This window comes from Pongo pygmaeus, chromosome 11, assembly GCF_028885625.2.
Source record: "Pongo pygmaeus isolate AG05252 chromosome 11, NHGRI_mPonPyg2-v2.0_pri, whole genome shotgun sequence".
Lineage (NCBI taxonomy): Eukaryota > Metazoa > Chordata > Mammalia > Primates > Hominidae > Pongo > Pongo pygmaeus.
This window is the reverse complement of record NC_072384.2, coordinates 79440994-79466104: the sequence shown is the minus strand read 5'-3', so window position 1 is coordinate 79466104 and position 25111 is coordinate 79440994. Positions and strand designations below refer to the sequence as shown.

Below are 25111 nucleotides of genomic sequence, written 5' to 3'. Positions count from 1 at the left end.
TAGGAAGACCAACTGTGATGTTTGCATGACTTCACTGATGGTTTGAAGATTTTTTTAAAAGGTGCAGGATGTTATACAAGAGGATAATTCAACAATTGTAAATAGATATGGGGGTTCCCTGAGTTCATGGACTAAAACCCTCCTTAGGTGTTTCGTATTGTGCAAAGTTTTCTCTGCCCAGTCTCAGGCCTGTCACCCCATTTCAAGGGTCAGCTTACCCTTCCACAGCAGGAATGCCTGGAACAAGATTCACATGTCTAGATCCTAGGCCTCCTGTTCCCTCAGGCCCAGAGACAGTCATAGTCTCATACCTCTCAGTGTCCATTTCCTGCCCCCTGTCAATCTTCTGGTAAGACTGACAGTGAAAACATCTCTTCCTTCTCACACCCATCCACAGAGGTGTGATCTTTCTCTTTAGTTCTTAGGATAATTCAGAACAACATCACTGCTTTCTCCAAAGTTGGGTTTATTCAATCAGGAATGACCCCAAATATGAGGTTCATGCAATATAGTCCAGTTTGAGCTTCAACAGTTCCAGGCTGTTCTTTCAGAGGTAAGATGTGTTCATGTTCTTGCAGCTTCCAGTCTCCACTGATCTCCTGTAGTTAACTACTTGAACACATTCATCTCCCAGTATCTAACAAAAACTTTCAGGGACAATACAATTTAAATCCACTTGCAGGAAAGAAATATTTTATGAAAGAAAAGATAATTTGCAGAGAAGCAGCTGTGTCACAGTGAAGACAACCTTTCATATGATTGTGGAAAGCAGATTAAGTTTCTTGGAGCTATATTATCTCCAGAGTCTCCATTACAGAATAGAGTCTATGCTTTACCTTCACATAATACAAAGATCCTCTAAGATGCTTTTTCCAAAATGAAGAAGCAGTGTGCCTCCAAAGCTGAGTTCAAAATTTTTCACCAAGGGAAACAAACTGCTAGAAACATTTAAATGTCAGTTTTTCTGACTCAGCCATTGATGTCAAATAATCCCAATCTCTTGGGATTCACACTAGACCAGAGCACCCCCATTAAAATCTATTTCACTAGCACTCAACAAAGTGCCAGTAAGTACTTGGGGAAAAAAATGAGACCAATGAACTGTCTAGTGAAATCAATTACTGAGGAATAATTTCATTCCAATGTAAGAAGTTCAAAGTATTTTGGGGACTGTTATGCAGAGATTTCTCCACAGTTACTCTCCTAAACAATGAGTAGCAGAAGGATTGCCTCTTCTAGTTTATTAAAAGCTTTTTATTTTTTAAGGTTCTTAATTTTATACGTTTCTTTAACCATAGGGCCAAGTGTAGCGTATTGTCTATAATCAGTGTTTAATAAATGATTAGTTGAATTGGATCAAATATAGCCTCCGTATCTGAATCCTATTATGAAATATACCAAAACATTCAATGAAATGAACCCTCTCTACTGACCTCTTAATTTTCTCTGAAACTCTATTTTGGGGAAAGGAATTGTGTATAGTCTGGTACTCAGAACTCAACTTTTTGCCTCCCTTTGCAGTAGAAGTTCAGGAGGCAGTACCAGGCACTTCAACATAGTTAAATGGGTAAAAAGCAGTGTCAGAGCCCTATATCTTCTCCATCTATGTGTTTTAATCTTCACAAAGTATTCCCCAAACTTTCCCACAATACCCAGTGTTCCATTTCCTGAGAAAGTTGGTTGCAGGAAAGAGCTAATGTCACATGGATGCTGACACATACCCATGTTTTGTCAGAATTTGAACTTTAAGGCTTATTTTTAATTACAGGATGAAAGACTGTCCTAAACAGTTGGGATTTTAGTTTGCAGATGAGTGATGATACTTTTTCCTTGGGGAGCACAACGTTATTACCATTCCTAATCTCAAAGTGGAAACAGCTGTGTGCTTAGCCCACATACAAGCTAAAATAATTAGAAAACATTGACCTTGGCCGGGTGCGGTGGCTCACGCCTGTAATCCCAGCACTTTGGGAGGCTGAGGCAGGTGGATCACAAGGTCAGGAGATCAAGACCATCCTGGCCAACACTGTGAAACCCCGTCTCTATTAAAAATACAAAAATTAGCTGGGCGTGGTGGTGTCCCCTGTAGTCCCAGTTACTCAAGAGGCTGAGGCAGGAGAATTGCTTGAACCCAGGAGGCAGAGGTTGCAATGAGCCAAGATGGCACCACTACAGCCTGGGTGACAGAGTAAGACTCCATCTCAAAACAAAAAAAAAAGAAAACATTGACCTTGGTTACTGTGTTCACAACCAGTGCTACACACGTATACACCCCATGCCCATACCACACACATATTACACATGCCACATATACCACACACACACACCCTCTGCTATACCCATAGATCCCCTACACTCCCCATACATCACACACACAAACCACACACACACTACATATACTACATACCCCATGCACACCACCCTCATACACATCACAGTCACATATACCATACACAAACCACACACATATCACACACACTCCACACCTATACACCCCCACACATACCACACACACCCCACACGCAAACCACACATCACATGTACCGCAGACCACAAACACATAAAGCACATATACACACACATCACACTCACCTCCCATCCCGCTCACCTTACACCCTCCCACACAAATACAGCCATTCATTTATTCAGCCAACATTTATTAAGTGCCTATTTTATACAAAACACAATCTTAGATACTGAGGATACAAAGATGAATAAAACATAGTTTTTATACTCAAGGAGCTTGAAAACTAGCAAGAGAGGAAAATGTATACCTTTCCAAAGAATTTATTGTACTTTGTTGTAATTTCTTGTTTTCTCCTCTGTATTTCTCATTGGATTGTTTGTTCCCCTGAGACATCTCCTTGATGGCGTTCACTGTTTTCTCCCTGGTGTCTTGCCCTCTTCCTACCTAGTCTGTAACAATATACTGAAATGAGTGAGTGAATAAGTAAAACCATATATATGTCATAAAACTATATAAATAATTAAACCAATAATATAAGAATTCTGTGTTGTGCTAACTTTGTGAACACATGCCTCAGGAGTGCAGAGGTGAGAAGAGACTCGGGCAAGGGAGCATCACGAGGACATCAGGAAAAGTGGGGAGGAAGGAAACTGCCATCTTGGAATTGGCAATTAGAAGTGTTTATAGTGACTTTGCAAAGACAAGCACTACCTGTGGAAAGGAGTTGCAAGCCAAGTTGTTAGGGGTTAAGGAATGAATGGGAAGTGGATAAAACTGATTGATTTGAGTTGAGGAATGAGCTTTTTCACACTTACATAGAAGGGAGGCAGTCTCTTGTTCGCCATCTGATGTGGCCACTCTTGAGTCAAAGAATGTATTGCTGTACATATGCAACAGAGATGTCTTTACCTCTGGATCAGTTTCCTTTTTTTTTTCAAATTATTATAGAAAACAATTGGATAACAATGCAGGTCAGGGAAAATCCTAGGGAAAGTTGTAACATTGGAAAATTTCCTGATGGATTGCATCCTAGTGATTTAAAATCACTCCTTTGGATATTCCCTGACTGTCCAGTTTGAATTCATCAGCTCTTTCCTCCAAAAGCAGCAACTCAAGGACCAATCTTTTCTCATTCTTTTGCCTGCACTAAAATGTCTTATTCTTTTATGAATGTTAAGTTGTTGGTCATCTAATCTGGTAAAATAATACAAAAAAAGCATAGAGTTTTTGGTTCAGTTGTCCTGACTTTTCTTACACTCATTCCTGGCAGTCCAAAGCACAGTGCTGCCCACTGCTCTGTTTAAAATCAGACACCCCCGAAGGTCCTTCTCTCCCACTCAAGTGAAACATGTAATTAAGATAGTCTGATGAAAAACTTTAAAATAGAAAGTGAGATTTTTCTCTCTTCTTCCATTTAAACTCACTGTTACTTTCCCCTTAGCAAGAAAGCTGACATTATAAATGTTATCACATTCACACATATTATAAACCTAGAAATTATATCATCTCAGGCCAAGAGTGGATGCTGAGACTCTGATATCTTGCCTCTCTGCCACCTCTAGGTCATTTTCCCAAGACCTCTGCAGCTAAATATACCTTGGTTGCAAGTGGCTGTTAACAGAAGCTGATCTTCTTTTTCCCCTGAGAAAGAAGGAAGTGTGAAGCCAGAACTAGGACTAATAAATTGGGATTTGGTGAACAGAATGCATACCCCACCCCCAGGCATTGGGTCTTTTCTAGAGTGGCCCATGAATGTGGTGTTGGAGGTTTGGGAGACCACGTGTGAGAGTAACTCTTGAAGAAGGTAAAATAGGGTTGAAAAGTTGTGGAGGATGCTGGTACTCTGAAGAGGTTACAGAATTCTAGAAGAGCCATTTATTTTATATGGAAGATATCTTTCTTCCTACTTAAAATATGTATATTTAAATAAATCAAAAGTAGAATAATTTCCAGGATAAATGGCAATCATAAGAGCACAGGTAACATGGCTTTATTTTTAATAAGGTAATGCAAACAAAAAAGTCATAGGAACATTGTAATGTGTGTCTTGTGTCTGTGAAATACTGTGTGTTAATTTGCAATATGGACAAGCCTGGGCACCTCCAGGTTAAATTTTCAGATGAAAGTGTCAACAGTTCTCCTCTGAGACAAGGATCTTGCTTGCTTGAGTTGAAATATAAGCTTAGGTTTCAATGATTGAGTACGATGGTGCCTGGCCTCGTTCTGCAAGGTTAAACGTTATTGGCTTTTCTTATGTTTCACAGTGGATTAGTTTTCTAGACAGTGCAAAATGTTAGTAATGAGCTTATTTTAAAAATCACTTATTTCAACTAATTCTTATGATATGTTTTAATAGATATTTGAACATAACTAATATGGCACTGATATTTTCTTAAGTTGTATGAGAAAAGTGACTTTGTGATAACATAATATCTTAGGTTTGAGGAATAAAAGCAAAAATATTTATGTGCAGTTCAAACCCCATTTCAATTATAGCTGAATTATTTTCTGTAGCTTAGCTACAGGAACTGCTTAAACCTGATTTCTGCATAGTTTGAGCAGATTTTAAGGCAGGAGCTGAAAGGAATAGATTGACTTGGAAAATTTTGTGTAAGAGAGTTCTTTAAAATGGCATTATTAGGTTAAAGTATTAAAAGGGACAAGTAGGTTTTGCATATCAAAATTAACAATGTTCAAACCTTCACAATTGGATGTATGGGTATAAACGAGATTTTTTGGCATACTATACATTAGAATCAATATGTGGTTTTATGGTCATACCTTTTCTGAATTTTAAACATCTTGTTTGTGAACACTCCAAATATGGACTTGTCTCTAGTAGCTCCTTCCTTTTCTTAGAGCTCTGAGACAACTTGGATCAAAAGGACTGTTGAAAGCCAATACCTTGCATTCCCCCTGAGTTTGTTCTATAAGCAGAAGTCTCTTACAAGCCATGATCCTTCCTTCATATAAACGCTTCATCTCTTATGGCACAGCACTGCCACCTCAGCCATTCTTTCTCACACATACCCTTTCCCCTTAATTTTTGCCAAATTCCCCTCCCCTTTCTTTTTGGGAAGGGTCTTTTTATTTATTCAAATTGTAAACCAAAACGTTTTTATAATCCCACTGATAATTCTGAAAATGCTGGTATTCCTGGTATTCACTAAAATGAAAAATTACATAATGGCACTGAAAAAAATAAAATGTCAAGGCAATCTTCATCAACCAAGGGTCTCAAAGTACTGAAAATCCCTTTCGAAGCTTCCCTTAGTTTATAATCTACCTCTGTACTCTTATCTAAACAAATGAAGAAAACATCAACACTTAAAAATATAAAAAATTATTTCTTATTCTATTTTATTCTTTTTCAATTACCAGTTTACTAAAATTTTATATTATTTTGTATTTCAGATGTTCTACATTTCAACTCCATCAAATATTAAATTGATGTTTATGGGCTAACCCGGAAACCGAAAAACAATTTGTTTCACTACAAGAATAAGAAAATATGTCCAAATTCCTGTCGGCTGACTTATAAAGGGACTTTTAGAACACAACCCAATGTAAGTTGCAGACATACAGTATTTTGTTCTTTGCTACCTGCCCTGCAGTTAAGGCATGTATCTGTTTGTATATGCCCAGGTGTATGCTGATTGTATATATATTTGTGTCTACCTGTGAATATTTTCACAATTCCAGATTCATAACATCATTTATTCCTTTCTGCAATAAAATTGGAATGCCTGTTATGTAAAAGGTGCAGTTGTAGGCCTAAGGGATATCCAGAGACGAGGCGACTGTCCTCATAGAGCCCATACTGTAATGGGGAGACAGACATAAGCCAAGTAATTGCACAATTGACTAAGAAATGCATACTCTGATAGGTGTCACATAGCATATGAGCATATAACCAGATCTTGCCTTGTGTCCAGGGTCAGAAAGAGTTTCATGAAGAAGGTAACTTGCCAGCTGAGATCTCATGGGTGGGAAGTTAAAAGAGTAAAGAGGGTGGGAGGTGATGGGAAGAGGGGCAACGATGGGGTATAAAGTGCTCCAGGTGAAAGGAACTTCTGTTCAAAAACCCTCAGGCATGAGGAACTCACGTTCAAAGACCGTACTTGCTTACTTAGGTACATCTGATGATTTTTTTTCTAGTAGTAACCACTGGGTGGCTGGGCAAGTTTTAGCTTAAACAAACCCGTAAAGATTAATTGTAATCATACTAGAAAATAGGGCATATATAATTTCAGAAGCACTTGTACTTGTTTTGTTTTTCAGGCATGAGGTACTCCTTAAGCCCTGACAACCATCTTGAAGATGGAATCATGAATATGGCAAATTTTCTACGGGGCTTTGAAGAAAAGGGGATAAAGAACGACAGGCCTGAGGAACAGTTGAGCAAAGAGAAAAAGAAAATTCTTTTTTCCTTCTGTGAGGTGTGCAACATCCAGCTGAACTCTGCAGCCCAGGCTCAGGTGCATTCCAATGGCAAATCCCACCGCAAACGAGTGAAGCAGCTGAGTGATGGGCAGCCCCCACCACCTGCCCAGGCCAGCCCCAGCAGCAACAGCAGCACAGGTAGGAGGCAGGGTCCTGGGTTCCATGTGCTGCGGGGATAGATGGTCCTGGTCTGGAAAATGAAGGATTTAGAACAAGACTTAATTTTTACCTTAAAACTGTGCCACCATGATAACATGTACTCTTTCTCCTACAGGTAAAATACATGAGCTGTTTGTCATCTCTCGAAATATTTGTTACACCCACTGACATACACACTGGCACACACACGTACACACACATGCACAATTTGTATATGGGGCCAGAGACTTCCTGTATCCCCACAATGTGTGAACACTTCTGAATGTATTTTGAAATGTGTTTAAAATGCATCAGTGATGTCATTTTTTCACTCTCTTAAAATTAGCTTTCCTGGGTTTCCTTTATCTGCTTTCTATTGGGTGGCATACCACTTGATAGTATATAAAAAGCTACAGCTTTATTTATAACATCCTGTGATGCAGGAGAGAAGCATTAATCTTGCATGTTAAACTTGTCATATTCTTTTAGAGAGTTGCCAGCAGTGTGCTGGGTGTTCTAACAATAGGAACAGGCATTGCCAAAACCAACAAGGTTTCCCTCTGAAATCCAGCACCATCATCCATTGCTTTCACTTGCCTCTCACCCTTTCCTTGTGGGCTGGATAGAGGCAGAAGCTCAGGAATTTTTGCATTTCTGCCTCTGCTCTGAATTCTAAACAATCTTTCAAATCCTTTATCTTATCCTTGGGCAGCCCCTCCTCCTCCACATTGCTGGTCACTGGGTATCTCCACTGTGACAGAATTAAAGAAAAATGTGAAATTTATCGTTATCCATGGTGAAGATTTCTACAAAAGGCGGGCTTCCTCCCAAGGTTTGAGGTGGGAGGCCAAGATAAGCCTCCTCCCAAATGTGGGGGAAGAGCTCCAAATTCTACTCTAGCAAGGGTTTGCTCTGTAATGAGGCCCCAGCTTGAAGTGAGATGATACAGAGAAAACATTTGTTGGAATTTCACTCAGTGCTGTTACATGGTTCTTGGTGTGTTGTAAATAAATAATTTTTATATTTCAAGCCAAATCTAACTACTTTTTACTCAGTTGATTATTTAATTTCATTAAATTGTTTTCTTCAGTCAATATTTAACATGCTATGAAAGAAAGTAAAGGGGCTTACAGGATTTAAGATACACACTTATAATAGTAGAAAAATTATTTTTCCATTTTCTATTTATTATAATTATTCCAAGGTGTATTCATTTACCTATAGTTATATATTAAAAATATAGTTAATGTTATGGCCGGGCGCAGTGGCTCACGCCTGTAATCTCAGCACTTTGGGAGGCCAAGGCAGGTGGATCGCTTGAGGCCAGGAGTTCAAGACCCGCCTGGCAACATGGTGAAACCCCGTATCTACTAAAATTACAAAAATTAGTCAGGCATGGTGGCACACACCTGTAATCCCAGCTACTCAGGAGGCTGAGGCAGGAAAATCGCTTGAACCCAGGAGGTAGAGCATGCATTGAGCCGAGATCATGCCACTGCACTCCAGCCTGGGCAACAGAGCGAGACTCCATCTCAAAAAATAAAAAATATATATACATATAAAATATATAATATTATATTATTAATTAATAATATTATATATATATTTAGTGTTAGGTTCAAAACTGATACCTAAGTTAGAGCACAAATAACCTGAGTAAAAGTTTGAATTACATCTGTTATGGTGTAAATGTCTATAAATACCATAGTCATTACAAATTATATTTCTGAAGAATATCTCATGATAGGGGAAATTGTCTGTGATGTAATGCTAAGTGAAATAGCAGGAACTAAAGCGGAATAGACCTCGTGCTATCATGTGTGCATATGTACACTATCTACTATTTAGAGTCTCCACTGAATGAGGTTCAAGCCTGACATCGTTTCATTTTTTTTGGTCACTTTCCTCACTTTTGATCTATCAAATTTGTGTTTCCTGCTGGGTAGCAACTCTGTTAACACTCTCTCAACTCATAACTTCTCACTTTTGTATATTCAGAAAGATTCTTTGATTTAGAAGATTCAGTTCTATTTATAACAACATCATTTTATTGCCAAATTAAGATTTGTCTAGATGGACTCTAGAACTTAGAGTGGAGGGCTGGGCAAATGAGCTTCTACCCTCCCCCTGCCTCAGCCTGCTCTTCAGCCTAGTGGTGGGAAACCATAGAAGGATAGAAAGGCGGAGGTTTACCTTACCTTACAGCCTCTGCAAGGTGGCAATGCTGTTCTTAATTGATGACTACTATTTTGGCTGTCTCTGTGGGTCATACATCCTCTTAACAGACCCTGTGGATGAAGGGATCCCCCAGATGGTTCCTTAGGCATTGAGAATCCCTTGTGAGATAGCTGCATCTTCCAGCTTACTCATAGTTGTTAGCAGAAGCCTTCATTCCTTGACTGTATGTGCCTCTTTCTTCCACACTGTGTTAGTCCTGGCAAGATTGTGTCGTCTGTTCTCGTATGCCTCAATGCTTGGGGATTGAGGTCAGAATCCATCTGAGAATGAACATTCCTCTTGAAAACCTGGAACTGCTGGGGCCCAGGCAAATACAGGTGGAGTGGACCGCGGGGGGCTTTTCTTTCCTGCTCAGGTAACACAGGGGAGGCTGGCAAGCCCACTGACAAAGCAAGCACCTAAATAAGAAACAAAATGCCAGTCTTCCTTTTTTGCCCATCACTTGGCTTCAGAGAATATTATGGGTTGAATTGTGTTTCTTCACACACACACAAAAAGATATATTGGAATTCTAACCCCCAGTGCCTCAGAATATGACCTTATTTAGAGCTAGGGTGTTTACAGAGGTAATTAAGTTAAAATGAAATCATTAGGGTGGGCTGTAATCCAATATGACTGATAACCTTACAAAAAAAACAGAAATTCGGACACAGAGACAGATACGCACAGAGAGGGAAGATGATGTGAGAAGAGATACAGGGAGAAGACAGCCATCTACAAGCCAAGGAGAGAGTGCTAGAATAGATCCTTCCCTCACAGCCCTCAGAAGGAACCAACTCAAGTAACACATTGATTTTTTATACTTCTAGCCTCTAGAACTATAAGATGATAAATTTCTGTTGTGTAAGCCACTTAGTTTGTAGTACTTTGTTACAACAGCCCCAGAGAACAAACACAGGGAAGAAAATCAAAGCCCATTTCATGCCCACAGAGAAAAATATGTGGTAGTAGATATTCTTCCCAAGAATTGTTAATTTAAGAGGTGACTTCCCCTCTTCTGGGTCGGTTTTATAGTGTTGGAGTTGGCATCGATGGGAATTGGGTCCACAGGGTGATGGTTGAGACTTGTTTCTAGTAATAAAAGGTGGCTGACCCTTAACCACTGGAAGTTCTTCTGCCAAATTTAGTATTCAGGGTACTTACAGAACTTTTAGATCTGAGCTTTAGAACAACAGGAAGATTCTTAGAGTGTACCTGAAACCAGTCTGCTGTGTGTGTGTGTGTGTGTGTGTGTGTATGTGTGTGATCAATGTACCAAAGTGAGCAAGGGACTTGTGATAAGTAGCAGCAAAATCCTTTTCCCAGCACTGTCTCTCTAGCCAAATGTTTTATGAATACTCTAGGCTGTGAAAGAGAGACTCAAAGGGGAAGCAAAAAGAGCTGAGGTAACTTAGTTTGCATATAAAAGATCCCTAATGCTTTCCCCATCCAGTTCCAAGGGGTAAGTGGAAATAACAGAAACCACAGATGGGTCTTGGCTTCCGGAAAGGAAAAAGTAGTTGTCCAGTTTCAGCTTTCTGCATATGGCTAGCCAGTTTTCCCAGCACCATTTATTAAATAGGGAATCCTTTCCCCATTGCTTGTTTTTCTCAGGTTTGTCAAAGATCAGATAGTTGCAGATATGTGGCGTTATTTCTGAGGGCTCTGTTCGGTTCCATTGATCTGTATCTCTGTTTTGGTACCAGTACCATGCTGTTTTGGTTACTGTAGCCTTGTAGTATACTTTGAAGTCAGGTAGCGTGATGCCTCCAGCTTTGTTCTTTTGGCTTAGGATTGACTTGGCGATGTGGGATTTTTTTTGGTTCCATATGAACTGTAAAGTAGTTTTTTCCAATTCTGTGAAGAAAGTCATTGGTAGCTCGATGGGGATGGCATTGAATCTATAAATTACCTTGGGCAGTATGGCCATTTTCACGATATTGATTCTTCCTACCCATGAGCATGGAATGTTCTTCCATTTGTTTGTATCCTCTTTTATTTCATTGAGCAGTGGTTTATAGTTCGCCTTGAAGAGGTCCTTCACGTCCCTTGTAAGTTGGATTCCTAAGTATTTTATTCTCTTTGAAGCAATTGTGAATGGGAGTTCACTCATGATTTGGCTCTCTGTTTGTCTGTTATTGGTGTATAAGAATGCTTGTGATTTTTGTACATTGATTTTGTATCCTGAGACTTTGCTGAAGTTGCTTATCAGCTTAAGGAGATTTTGGGCTGAGATGATGGGGTTTTCTAGATATACAATCATGTCGTCTGCAAACAGGGACAATTTGATTTCCTTTTTTCCTAAATGAATACCCTTTATTTCCTTCTCCTGCCTAATTGCCCTGGCCAGAACTTCCAACACTATGTTGAATAGAAGTGGTGAGAGAGGGCATCCCTGTCTTGTGCCAGTTTTCAAAGGGAATGCTTCCAGTTTTTGCCCATTCAGTATGATATTGGCTGTGGGTTTGTCATAGATAGCTCTTATTATTTTGAGATATGTCCCATCAATACCTAATTTATTGAGAGTTTTTAGCATGAAGCGTTGTTGAATTTTGTCGAAGGCCTTTTCTGCATCTATTGAGATAATCATGTGGTTTTTGTCTTTGGTTCTGTTTATATGCTGGATTACATTTATTGATTTGCGTATATTGAACCAGCCTTGCATCCCAGGGATGAAGCCCACTTGATCATGGTGGATAAGCTTTTTGATGTGCTGCTGGATTCAGTTTGCCAGTATTTTATTGAGGATTTTTGCATCAATGTTCATCAAAGATATTGGTCTAAAATTCTCTTTTTTTGTTGTGTCTCTGCCTGGCTTTGGTATCAGGATGATGCTGGCCTCATAAAATGAGTTAGGGAGGATTCCCTCTTTTTCTATTAATTGGAATGGATCCCTTCCTTACACCTTATACAAAAATTAATTCAAGATGGATTAAAGACCTAAACGTTAGACCTAAAACCATAAAAACCCTAGAAGAAAACCTAGGCATTACCATTCAGGACATAGGTATGGGCAAGGACTTCATGTCTAAAACACCAAAAGCAATGGCAACAAAAGCCAAAATTAACAAATGGGATCTAATTAAACTAAAGAGCTTCTGCACAGCAAAAGAAACTACCATCAGTGTGAACAGGCAACCTACAAAATGGGAGAAAATTTTCGCAACCTACTCATCTGACAAAGGGCTAATATCCAGAATCTACAATGAACTCAAACAAAATTACAAGAAAAAAACAAACAACCCCATCAAAAAGTGGGCAAAGGATATGAACAGACACTTCTCAAAAGAAGACATTTATGCAGCCAAAGACACATGAAAAAATGCTCATCATCACTGGCCATCAGAGAAATGCAAATCAAACCACAATGACATACCATCTCACACCAGGTAGAATGGCAACCATTAAAAAGTCAGGAAACAACAGGTGCTAGAGAGGATGTGGAGAAATAGGAACCCTTTTACACTGTTGGTGGGACTGTAAACTAGTTCAACCATTGTGGAAGTCAGTGTGGCGATTCCTCAGGGATCTAGAACTAGAAATATCATTTGATCCAGCCATCCCATTACTGGGTATATACCCAAAGGACTATAAATCATGCTGCTATAAAGGCACATGCACATGTATGTTTATTGCGGCACTATACACGATAGCAAAGACTTGGAACCAACCCAGATGTCCAACAATGATAGACTGGATTAAGAAAATGTGGCACATATACACCATGAAATACTATGTAGCCATAAAAAATGATGAGTTCATGTCCTTTGTAGAGACGTGGATGAAATTGGAAATCATCATTCTCAGTGAACCATTGCAAGGACAAAAAACCAAACACCACATGTTCTCACTCATAGATGGGAATTGAACAATGAGAACACATGGACACAGGAAGGGGAACATCACACTCTGGGGACTGTTGTGGGGTGGGAGGAGGGGGGAGGGATAGCATTAGGAGATATACTTAATGCTAAATGGCGAGTTAATGGGTGCAGCACACCAGCATGGCACATGTATACATATGTAACTAACCTGCACATTGTGCACATGTACCCTAAAACCTAAAGTATAATAATAATAATAATAATAATAATAAAAAGAAATAAAACTAAACATAAGCCAAAAAAAAGAAAGTAGTTGTGAGTTTCTATCTCTCACAGGGTCCACAAAGGCAGTAAGATCCTGGTGTTCCTGGCCCCTAGCAAGGGTGGGCAGATGGACCTGAGGCAGTCTCATAATTTCTTATGGGCTTAGGGAGTACAGAAGCTGCTGGTTGAACCTGGGAACCACAGGGACATAGTCTTTTCTGTTAGACTGGGACAGTGGCAGGATAATGTTTTACATGTACCACAGCAAAGAAATACCTCACAGTTCCTGCATGAACTAATGACTAAGTATCAGACAGAAATAAACATGCCTCAGCAGATGTCCATGTGCAGAAGTGACAGCCAGGCCATAAACACTCCTACCTGAGCCCTGGAACCATGTAAGCCCATAAGTACTCTCCACAACCCACCCCAAATCTGGTTGCAACTCTGGGGAAAGTCACTCCAGACTGCCTGAAATTAAATATCTATCATCACATGAGTTGGAGTTTGTACTAGGCAGCATAATTTATCATTAGCAGGTTTATACTTAAATATTGGCTAAAGGAAATTTTTCAACTAGAAAGGAAATGAAAATGAATCTTGGAGCTTTGAGAAGGAAAGAAGAAAGAACAATGGAAAGAATAGAAATATGGTACATAATAAACTACCTGTAGTAGGGTTCTCCAGAGAAGCAGAACCAGTAGGAGAAAGGAATTAGTTCACACAATTATGGAGGCCTCCAATTTTCAAGATCTGTAGGAAATCTGGAGACCCGGGACAGCCAATGGTGTTATTCCAGCCTAAGTCCAAAAAACATGAGATTCAGAAGAATTGATGGTATAGTTCTAGTCTGAGGACTGGCTGGCTCAAGACCCAAGAGGAGCTGATTTTTCAATTTGAGTCTGAAGGCAGGAAAAGAAACTAATGTCACAGGTGGAAGGCAGTGAGGCAGGAAGAAATACCCAGAATACTGTGTAACCAAATATCTGAACATCCAGTGACCCAGTCAAGTTGACACATAAAATTAATCTTTACATTATCATTTTCTTCATGAGTTTTGTAAATCATATTTGATGACTGAAACAAAATATAATCATCTGATGCTAAAAACAATGATATTTGAAAGTAGGGAAGTTAAATGTTGATACCAATAAATTGTCTGCCATAAGTCACATGTGTATATCATTATAATATTAATGGCAACCACTACGAAAACTACACAAAGAGATACAACCAAAATATAAATAAATAAAGATGGAGTCCTAAAAAGTGTTCAAGTAAGCCACAGGACAGAAAGAAGAGAGAAACAGAGGACCAAGAAGCAAAGGAAAAAACAGAAAGCAAATAATAAAATGTCAAACTTAAAGGCTAACATCAATAATTACTTTAAATGTAAATAGCCTAAATAAACCAATCAAAAGAAAAAACGCATTTAAAAAAATAACCCAACTATATGCTGCTTACAAGAAACTCACTTCAAAATCAATAAGAGGTATGTTGAAAGTAAAAGGATGGGAAAGAATATATCGTGCAAACAGTGATTTAAAAAATAAAAGCAGGGGTAGCTATATTAATATCTGATGAAGCAGGGAGTAAAGAAATTTACTAGGGACAGAGTGAGACATTATGTACTGATAAAATATTCAGCTCACCAGGAAGACCTAATGATCCTAAATGTTCATGCACCAGACAATAGAGCCTCAAAATACATGAAGCAAAAACTGATAGAGCAGAAAAAAGAAATGGATAAATTTACAATTGCAGTTGGGGACCTACTCTCAGCAACTGATAGGATTATTAAACAAAATAAGCAAGAGTATAGAGGATCTGAACAATATAATCAACTAAAAGGATATAATTAATTTATATAGACCTCTACTCAATAACAGTAGAACACTATTTTTTCCAAGTGCCTGTACAGCTATTCACAAAGGTAGACCATATATTGGACCATAACACAAACCTTAATGCATTTGAAGGAACTGTAATCATATAAAATATTTTCTCTGACCATAATGAAATCAAGTAGAAATTAGCAGAAAAAACAACAGGAAAATTAAACAATATATCTCTTAAATAATCTATGAATCAAAGAAGAAGTCTCAAAGGAAAACCTAGATGAAAATGATAGCACAACATAGTAAAATATGTGGGATGAAGCTAAAGCAGTGCTGAGCTGGAAATTTATAGCCTTAAATGCTTATATTTGAAATGAAACAAAGTTCTCAAATAAGTAAGTTCCCAACCAAGAAGCTGGAAAAGAATAGAAAAACCAAACCACAAGCAAATGGAAGGAAGAAAGTAATAAAGACCTAAACCAACAATCTGTGAAGTTGAAAATAGGAAAGCAATAGAGGAAAAGTCCATAAAACAAAAAGCTTATTCTTTAAGAAAGAAAAATCAATGAAATTTGTAAGCTTTTAGCAAGACTGAGGAGTACAAGAAGAAAGAAGAAGATACCAATGAGATACATGATATTATGACACAACTTGCAGCAATTAAAAATATAATAAGCAAATACTAAAAACTTGTGTTTATAAATTTGACAAGTGAGAAGTATGAACCAGTCCTTCAGAAACCATAAGTCACTAAAATTCAACTAAAATAAAAATAGACTATCTGGGCCAGGTGCGGTGGCTCACGCCTGTAATCCCAGCACTTTGGGAGGCTGAGGTGGGCAGATCACTTGAGGTCAGGTGTTGATACCAGCCTGGCCAACATGGTGAAACCCCACCTCTATTAAAAATATAAAAATTTACCTAGCATGGTAACATGTGCCTGGATTCCCAGCTATTCTGGAGGTTGAGACAGGAGAATCAACAGAACCCAGGAGGCATAGGTTGTGGTGAGCCAAGATTGTGCCATTGCACTCCAGCCTGGGAGACAGAGCAAGACTCCATCTCAAATAAACATAAACATAAATTTAAAAGTAGACAATCTGAATAGGCCTATAGCCATCAAATAAGCTGAATTTATCATTACAAAGCACTTGAAAAACAAATTTCTGGATTCATATGGTTTCAGTGGAGAATTCTACCAAGGATTTTTTAAACTGACACCAATTTTATACAGTTGCTTTCAGAAAATAGAAGAAGAGGAAACACTTCCCAACTTATTTTATGAGGCTAGTATTATCCTAATACCCAAATCAGACAACACATTATTTTTAGAAACCCTACAGAATAGTATCTCATAAACTTAGAGTAAAAAATTATCAACAAAATGTGAGCAAATTGAATCCAGCAATGTATGAAAAGAATTATATACCATAACTAGGTGGGATTTATTCCAGGTATGCAAAACTGGCTCACCATTTAAAAATTAATAATCTACCACCTGGGCATGGTGGCTCACACCTGTAATCCCAGCACTTTGGGAGGCTGAAGTGGGCATATCACCTGAGGTCAGCAGTTCGAGACCAGCCTGGCCAATGTGGCAAAACCCTGCCTCTACTAAAAATATAAAAAAATTAGCTGGGCATAGTAGTGAGTGCCTGTAATCCCAGCTACTCAGGACGCTGAGGCAGGAGAATCACTTGAACCTGGGAGGTGGAGGTTGCAGTGAGCCGAGATCACGCCACTGCACTCCAGCCTGGGCAACAGAGCAGGACTCCATCTCTAAAAACAAAAACAAAAACAAATCTACCATATCAACAAGCTAAAGAAGAGAAGTCACATGATCACATCCATTAATGCAGTAAAAGCATTTGAGAAAACCCAACACACATTTTCGGCAAGCTAGGAATAGAGGGAAACTACCTTGATTTAAAGAAGCATCTAAACAAAGCCTACAGTTAACATCATACTTAATGGTGAAAGACCGAATGTTTTTCTCCTAAGACCAAGAGCAGGGGAAGGATGTCCGCTCTCAATTCTCTTATTCAAAATGGTGCTGGAAGTTCTAGCCATTATAATAAGGCAAGAAAAGCAAATAAAAATAAAAGCCTGTAATCCCAGTACTTTGGGAGACTGAGAAAAGAGGATCACTTGAGCCGAGGAGTTCAAGACCAGCCTGGGCAACACAACCTGTCTCTAAAAAGCAAAAAAAAAAAAAAAAAAAAAGAAAGAAAATGTTAGCCAGGCATGGTGGTGCACACCTGTAGTCCCAGCTACTCAGGAGGCTGTGGTGGGAGGATTGCTTGGGCTCAAGAGGTCGAGGCTGCAGTGAGCTACAGTCACACCACTGTACTCCAGACTGCGTGACAGAGTGAGACCCTGTCTCAAAAAGAAAAAAAATCAATTGCATATTATATTTATATACTAAAAATGAACATATGGAAATCAAAATTTTAAAATGCAATACCATTCATAATCACTCACTAATAAAATGAAATACTTAGATATATACTTTAAAAAACATGTGTAGGATCTGTATGCTGAAAATTACAAAATGCTGAGAAAAGAAATGGAAGACCTAAATAAATGGAGAGACATACCATGTGTTTAGAAATCAGGATTAGAAAACTCAACAAGATTAAGATGCCAATTCTCCTTAAACTGATCTATAATTTTCATGCAATTTCTATCAAAATCCCAGCAAGTTCTTTTTGTAGACATAGACAAGATTATGCTAACATTTATATGAAAAAGCACAGACCTTTTAGCTAGTTTAGCTACTAGCTAAAACTTGACAAAGAAGAAAAAAGGAGGGATCTCCTACCCAATATTGAGGCTTACTATATGTAAAAGTAATCAAGACAGTGGTTTTACTGGAGAGAGAGAGAGAGAGATGAAAAAGACTAGAGAACCCGGACATAGATACACACACACATACTCAATTGATTTTTTGATAAAGGTACAAAAGCAAGTCAATGGAGAAAGAATACCTTTTCAACAAATGGTCCTGGAGTAATTGAACAGCTATAGGCAACAAAACAAACAAACTTAGGCCTAAATTCTGACACCATATAAAAAGATTAACTCAAAGTGAATTATAGATTTAAATGTAAAAAACATAAAAATTTAAAACTTCTGGTGGCTGCCCTAGAATTCCTGGGCTTGTGGCTGCATCACTCCAGTCTCTGCTTCTGTTTTCACAACATCTTCTGCTCTGTATGTCTATGTCTTTTCTTCAGATCGCCTTTCTCCTTATCTCATAAGGATGCTTGCCATTGGGTTTAGAGCTCACCTGTATAATCCTGGATTGTTTCCTCATCTCAAGATTCCTAGCAATCACATCTGCAATGAGTCTTTTTGCAAAAAAGATAGCACTCATGGGTTCCAAGGATTTGACATGGATATCTTTTGGGGGTGACTTGTTAAATTGTGGTACATCTGTACTAAGGAATACTACTCAACAATAAAAAGGAATGAACCCTTGATACATGCAACAACTTGGATGGATCTTCAGGAAATTATACTGAGTGGAAAAAGCCAATACCCAAAGTGACATACTGTATGGATTCCATTTATACAACATTTTTGAAATAGCAAAATTGTAGAAGTAGAGGACAAATTAGTGGTTGGTAAGGGATAGGGGTGAGTTTCAAGAAGGAAGTAGATATGGCTACAAAACTACAACATGAGAGATCCCTGGTGGGGGATACATGAATCTACACAGGTCATACACACACACACACACACACAAACACACACACACACAGGAATCCAGGTAATACTGGAGAAATCTGAATAAGCTTTGTACATCAGATCAATGTCAATATCCTGATTACACTATTATTCTATAGCTTTAAAAAATTTTGAGATCACGCCACTGCACTCCGGCCTGGGCGACAGAGCGAGACTCCGTCTCAAAAAAAAAAAAAAAAAAATTTTACTATGGGTAGAAGCTGGGCAAGGTGTTCAAGAAAACTCCATAATTTGTTACAACTGCATGTGAATCTCTGATTATCTTGATAAAAATTTCAGTTAAAATTTATAATAAAGATGACCACCTAAACCCCCCAGTTTTCTAGTAGCATAATTAGAGATAATAGGAAACAGAACCCTTGGGGATTTTTCTTATTTTAAATATTACCAAGTTCCTATTTTACAGAGATTAATAGAACAATATCTTAAGTATCAAGAGAAAATAAATATTTAAGTGAATTGCAATATGGTATGCTAAGAACAATGACAGATCTACATGTAACGTAGATGTGGCACAGAAAAAGGAATGATTAAATTTATGGAGGTCAAGGAAGGCTTCTCAGAGGAGGTGATCTTTGAGATGAGTATTCAAAGACGAGTTTCAAATTATTCAAGAAAAAACATTCCAGGTATAGGCAATGGCAATGCAGATGCATGTAGGAACAAACTATAAATATTTTCTTATTATAGGAGTGAAGTATGATTTGGGGGAAAAGAGGAAGATCCCTTTGCAAAGGTAGAAAGGAATCAGAACAGGAAAAAGGGTTTTCCGGTCCTATGGGAACAGAGGTACAGGAAAAACAGCTGCAAAGACATAGATAAGAAAGTCACAGGCAGCTTCTGGAATTCAGAGCTAAGTTTTCCTGAGTTCTCTCTGTCATTCTGGTTTATGTTAACTAGGAGCCTCTGCATCAATTCCAGACATCTCACTTAGGTATTGCTTCCCCAGGATACCACACAATTGCAGAGCTTATTTTCCATGACCCATCCACAGCTTCCCAAGTCCAGATAAAACTGACTATATTAGTTCTTTATGTAGAACTAATATAGCTAGTGACTGACATCCTGCTCTCTGCTATCCATTCTCATTTAATATTAAAATTTTAAGACTAAAAAAAATTAGTCAAGCAAAGAGAATGGAGAAAAGTGATCCAAAGGGAATGAAGAGAATGCTCAAAATCTCAACTTGAGGAAAAGCTTGGTGTGTCTAAAAAGCTGAGATGTGGCTGAAACTGAGTAAGACAATTATTAATAGAAGGAAACACAAGAGAAGTTTGGAAATGTCAGCAGAAGCTTTCAGAAAAAATTTTAAAACAATGTTTTTTTAATTATGATTCTGTGGGTCAGAAATGTGGGCTGGGCTCAGCTAGGTGGTTCTTGTGCTGGACTCATTGGTGGACACCCGTGGAGCTGCAGGCTGCTACAGAGTAACTGCCTTAGATGGTTTTAGATGGCTTCACACATGCATCTGGCAGTTGCTGCTGGCTGTAGGCTGGATAATTCTTACCAGTAGACCCCTCTTCAAGGAGATTAGACCAGGCTTTGTTACCTAGCAGTCACAGAGCAGTGTTGCAAGACAGCAAGAACAGAAGCTGCAACTTACTGCATTCTTTTGGTCAGAGCTAGTCACAAGGTGCTATGGTTTGAATGTTTGTGTCTCTCTAAAATTCATACATTAGAACTTAAACCCCAACGTGACAGTATTAAGAGGTGGTGCCTTTGAGAGGTGATTAGGCCAAGAGGGTGCCACCATTATGAATGGGATTAGTGCTCATATAAAAGAGGCTTCAAGATCTGCCTGCTCCTTCTGCTTTTCGACCAAATTGAGGACACAGTGTTGGTTTCCTCTAGAGGATGCAGCAACAAGGCGTCATCTTGGAAGGAGACAGCAAGCACTTACCAGACACCAAATCTGCTGATACCTTGGTCTTGGACTTCTTAGCCTTCATAACTGTGAGAAATAAATTTCTATTATTTAAAAATCACCTCAGTCTGTGGTATTCTGTTGTAGCAGCAGGAATGGCCTAAGACACAATGCCAGCTCAAATTAAAGGTGTGGGAAAATAGACCCTGCCTCGTGATTCAAGAAGTGGCATCTTTTATTTGGCCTTAGAAATTTTAAACTGGCAAGATAGACAAATAGGAACAGCTCCAGTCTACAGCCCCCAGCATGAGTGATGCAGAAGATGGGTGATTTCTGCATTTCCAACTGAGGTACTGGGTTCATCTCACAGGGGCTTGTTGGACAGTGGGTGCAGGACAGTGAGTGCAGCCCACCGAGCATGAGCCGAAGCAGGGCGAGGCATCGCCTCACCTGAGAAGTGCAAGGGGTCAGGGAATTCCCTTTCCTAGCCAAGGGAAGCTGTGACAGATGGCACCTGGAAAATTGGGTCACTCCCACACTAATACTGTGCTTTTCCAATGGTCTTAGCAAATGGCACACCAGGAGATTATATCCCGCACCTGGCTTGGAGGGTCCCATGCCTAAGAACAATGACAGATCTGCATTGAGCACAGAGCCTCACTCATTGCTAGCACAGCAGTCTGAGATCGAACTGCAAGGTGGCAGCAAGACTGGGGGACGGGCGCCTGCCAATGCCGAGGCTTAAGTAGGTAAACAAAGTGGCCGGGAAGCTCAAACTGGGTGGAGCCCACTGCAGCTCAAGGAGGCCTGCATGCCTCTGTAGACTCCACCTCTGGGGGAAGGGCATAGTTGAACAAAAGGCAGCAGAAACCTCTGCAGACTTAAATGTCCCTGCCTGACAGCTTTGAAGAGACTAGTGGTTCTCCCAGCATGGAGTTTGAGATCTGAGAACGGGCAGACTGCCTCCTCAAGTGGGTCCCTGACCCCCGAGTAGCCTAACTGGGAGGCACCCCCCAGTAGGGGCAGACTGACACCTCACACAGCTGGGTACCCCTCTGAGACAAAGCTTCCAGAGGAACGATCAGGCAGCAACATTTGCTGTTCAGCAGTATTCACTGTTCTACAGCCTCCACTGCTGATACCCAGGCAAACAGGGTCTGGAGTGGACTTCCAGCAAACTCCAACAGACCTGCAGCTGAGGGTCCTGACTGTTAGAAGGAAAACTAACAAACAGAAAGGACATCCACACCAAAACCCCATCTGTATGTCACCATCATCAAAGACCAAAGGTAGATAAAACCACAAAGATGGGGATAAAACAGAGCAGAAAAGCTGAAAATTCTAAAATTCAGAGCACCTCTCCCCCTCCAAAGGAACACAGCTCCTTGCCAGCAACAGAACAAAGCTGGACAGAGAATGACGTTGATGAGTTGAGAGAAAAAGGCTTCAGATGATCAAACTTCTCCGAGCTAAAGAAGGAAGTTCAAACCCATCGTAGAGAAGCTAAAAACCTTGAAAAAAGATTAGATGAATGGCTAACTAGAATAACGAGTGTAGAGAAGTCCTTAAATGACCTGATGGAGCTGAAAACCATGGCACGAGAACTGCACAAGCTTCAGTAGCCAATTCAATCAACTGGAAGAAAGGGTATCAGTGGTTGAAGATCAAATGAATGAAATGAAGTGAGAAGTGTAGAGAAAAAAGAGTAAAAAGAAACGAACAAAGCCTCCAAGAAATATGGGACTATATGAAAAGACCAAATCTACGTCTGATTGGTGTACCTGAAAGCGATAGAGAGAATGGAACCAAGTTGGAAAACACTCTTCAGGATATTATCCAGGAGAACTTCCCCAACCTAGCAAGGCAGGCCAACATTCAAATTCAGGAAATACAGAGAATGCCACAAAGATACTCCTTGAGAAGAGCAACTCCAAGACACATAATTGTCAGATTCACCAAAGTTGAAATGAAGGAAAAAATGTTAAGGGCACCAAAGAGAAAGGTCGGGTTACCCACAAAGGAAGCCTGTTAGACTAACAGCGGATCTCTCAGCAGAAACTCTACAAGCCAGAAGAGAGTGGGGGCCAATATTCGACATTCTTAAAAGAAAAGAATTTTCAACCCAGAATTTCATATACAGCCAAACTAAGCTTCATAAGTGAAGGAGAAATAAAATCCTTTACAGACAAGCAAATGCTGAGAGATTTTGTCACCACCAGGCCTGCCCTAAAAGAGCTCCTGAAGGAAGCACTAAACATGGAAAGGAACAACCGCTACCAGCCACTGCAAAAACATGCCAAATTGTAAAGACCATTGAGGCTAGGAAGAAACTGCATCAACTAATCAGCAAAATAACCAGCTAACATCATAATGACAGGATCAAAATTACACATAACAATATTAACCTTAAATGTAAATGGGCTAAATGCTCCAATTAAAAGACACAGACTGGCAATTTGGATAAAGATTCAAGACCCATCAGTGTGCTGTATTCAGGAGACCCATCTCACGTGCAGAGACACACATAGGCTCAAAATAAAAGGATGGAGGAAGATCTACCAAGCAAATGGAAAACAAAAAAAGGCAGGGGTTGCAATCCTAGTCTCTGATAAAACAGACTTTAAACCAACAAAGATCAAAAGAGGCAAAGAAGGCCATTACATAATGGTAAAGGGATCAATTCAACAAGAAGAGCTAACTCTCCTAAATATATATGCACCCAATACAGGAGCACCCACATTCATAAAGCAAGTCCTTAGAGACCTACAAAGAGACTTAGACTCCCACAAAATAATAATGAGAGACTTTAACACCCCACTGTCAATATTAGACAGATCAATGAGACAGAAGGTTAACAAGGATATCCAGGACTTTGGCTCAGCTCTGCACCAAGCAGACCTAATAGACATCTACAGAACTCTCCACCCCAAATCAACAGAATATACATTCTTCTCAGCACCACATTGCACTTATTCCAAAATTGACCACATAGTTGGAAGTAAAGCACTCCTCAGCAAATGTAAAAGAACAGAAATTATAACAAACTGTCTCTCAGACCACAGTGCAATCAAACTAGAAATCAGGATGAAGAAACTCACTCAAAACCGCTCAACTACATGGAAACTGAACAACCTGTCCTGAATGACTACTGGGTACATAACGAAATGAAGGCAGAAATAAAGATGTTCTTTGAAACCAATGAGAACAAAGACACAACATACCAGAATCTCTGGGACACATTTAAAGCAGTGTGTAGAGGGAAATTTATAGCACTGAATGCCCACAAGAGAAAGCAGGAAAGATCTAAAATTGACACCCTAACATCACAATTGAAAGAACTAGAGAAGCAAGAGCAAACACATTCAAAAGCTAGCAGAAGGCAAGAAATAAGTAAGATTAGAGCAGAACTGAAGGAGATAGAGACACAAAAAACCCTTCAAAAAACCAATGAATCCAGGAGCTGGTTTTTTGAAAAGATCAACAAAATTGATAGACCGCTAGCAAGACTAATGAAGAAGAAAAGAGAGAAGAATCAAATAGACACAATAAAAAATGATACAGGGGATATCACCACCGATCCCACAGAAATACAAACTACCATCAGAGAATATTATAAACACCTCCATGCAAATCAACTAGAAAATCTAGAAGAAATGGATAAATTCCTCGACACATACACCCTCCCAAGACTAAACCAGGAAGAAGTTGAATCTCTGAATAGACCAATAACAGGCTCTGAAATTGAGGCAATATTTAATAGCCTAGCAACCAAAAAAAGTCTAGGACAGTTGGATTGACAGCCGAATTCTACCAGAGGTAGAAGGAGGAGCGGGTACTATTCCTTCTGAAACTATTCCAATCAATAGAAAAAGAGGGAAACCTCCCTAACTCATTTTATGAGGCCAACATTATCCTGATAGCAAAGCCTGGTAGAGGCACAGCAAAAAAAGAGAATTTTAGACCAATATCCCTGATGAACATCGATGCAAAAATCCTCAATGAAATACTGGCAAACCGAATCCAGCAGCACATCAAAAAGCTTATCCACCATGATCAAGTGGGCTTCATCCCTGAGATGCAAGGCTGGTTCAACATACGCAAATCAATAAACATAATCCAGCATATAAACAGAACCAAAGACAAAAACCACATGATTATCCCAGTAGATGCAGAAAAGGCCTTTGACAAAATTCAACAGCACTTCATGCTAAAAACTCTCAATAAATTAGGTATTGATGGGACATATCTCAAAATAATAAGAGCTATCTATGACAAACCCACAGCCAATATCATACTGAATGGGCAA

The 25111-nt window shown here is 39.3% G+C and overlaps 1 protein-coding gene across 4 annotated transcripts in view; it reads left to right on the top strand.

Annotated features, from left to right (window-relative positions):
• The window catches only part of ZNF385B (zinc finger protein 385B), a 430199-nt gene that overhangs the window by 88924 nt on the left and 316164 nt on the right, over positions 1-25111 (top strand). For all 4 annotated transcript variants that reach the window (XM_054477896.1, XM_054477895.1, XM_054477894.1 and 1 more), the window contains exons 2-3: positions 5882-6033; positions 6749-7048. In XM_054477896.1, the coding sequence (XP_054333871.1) occupies positions 6751-7048 (298 nt within the window). In that variant the 5' untranslated portion in view covers positions 5882-6033; positions 6749-6750. The remainder of the gene's footprint in view (positions 1-5881; positions 6034-6748; positions 7049-25111) is intronic.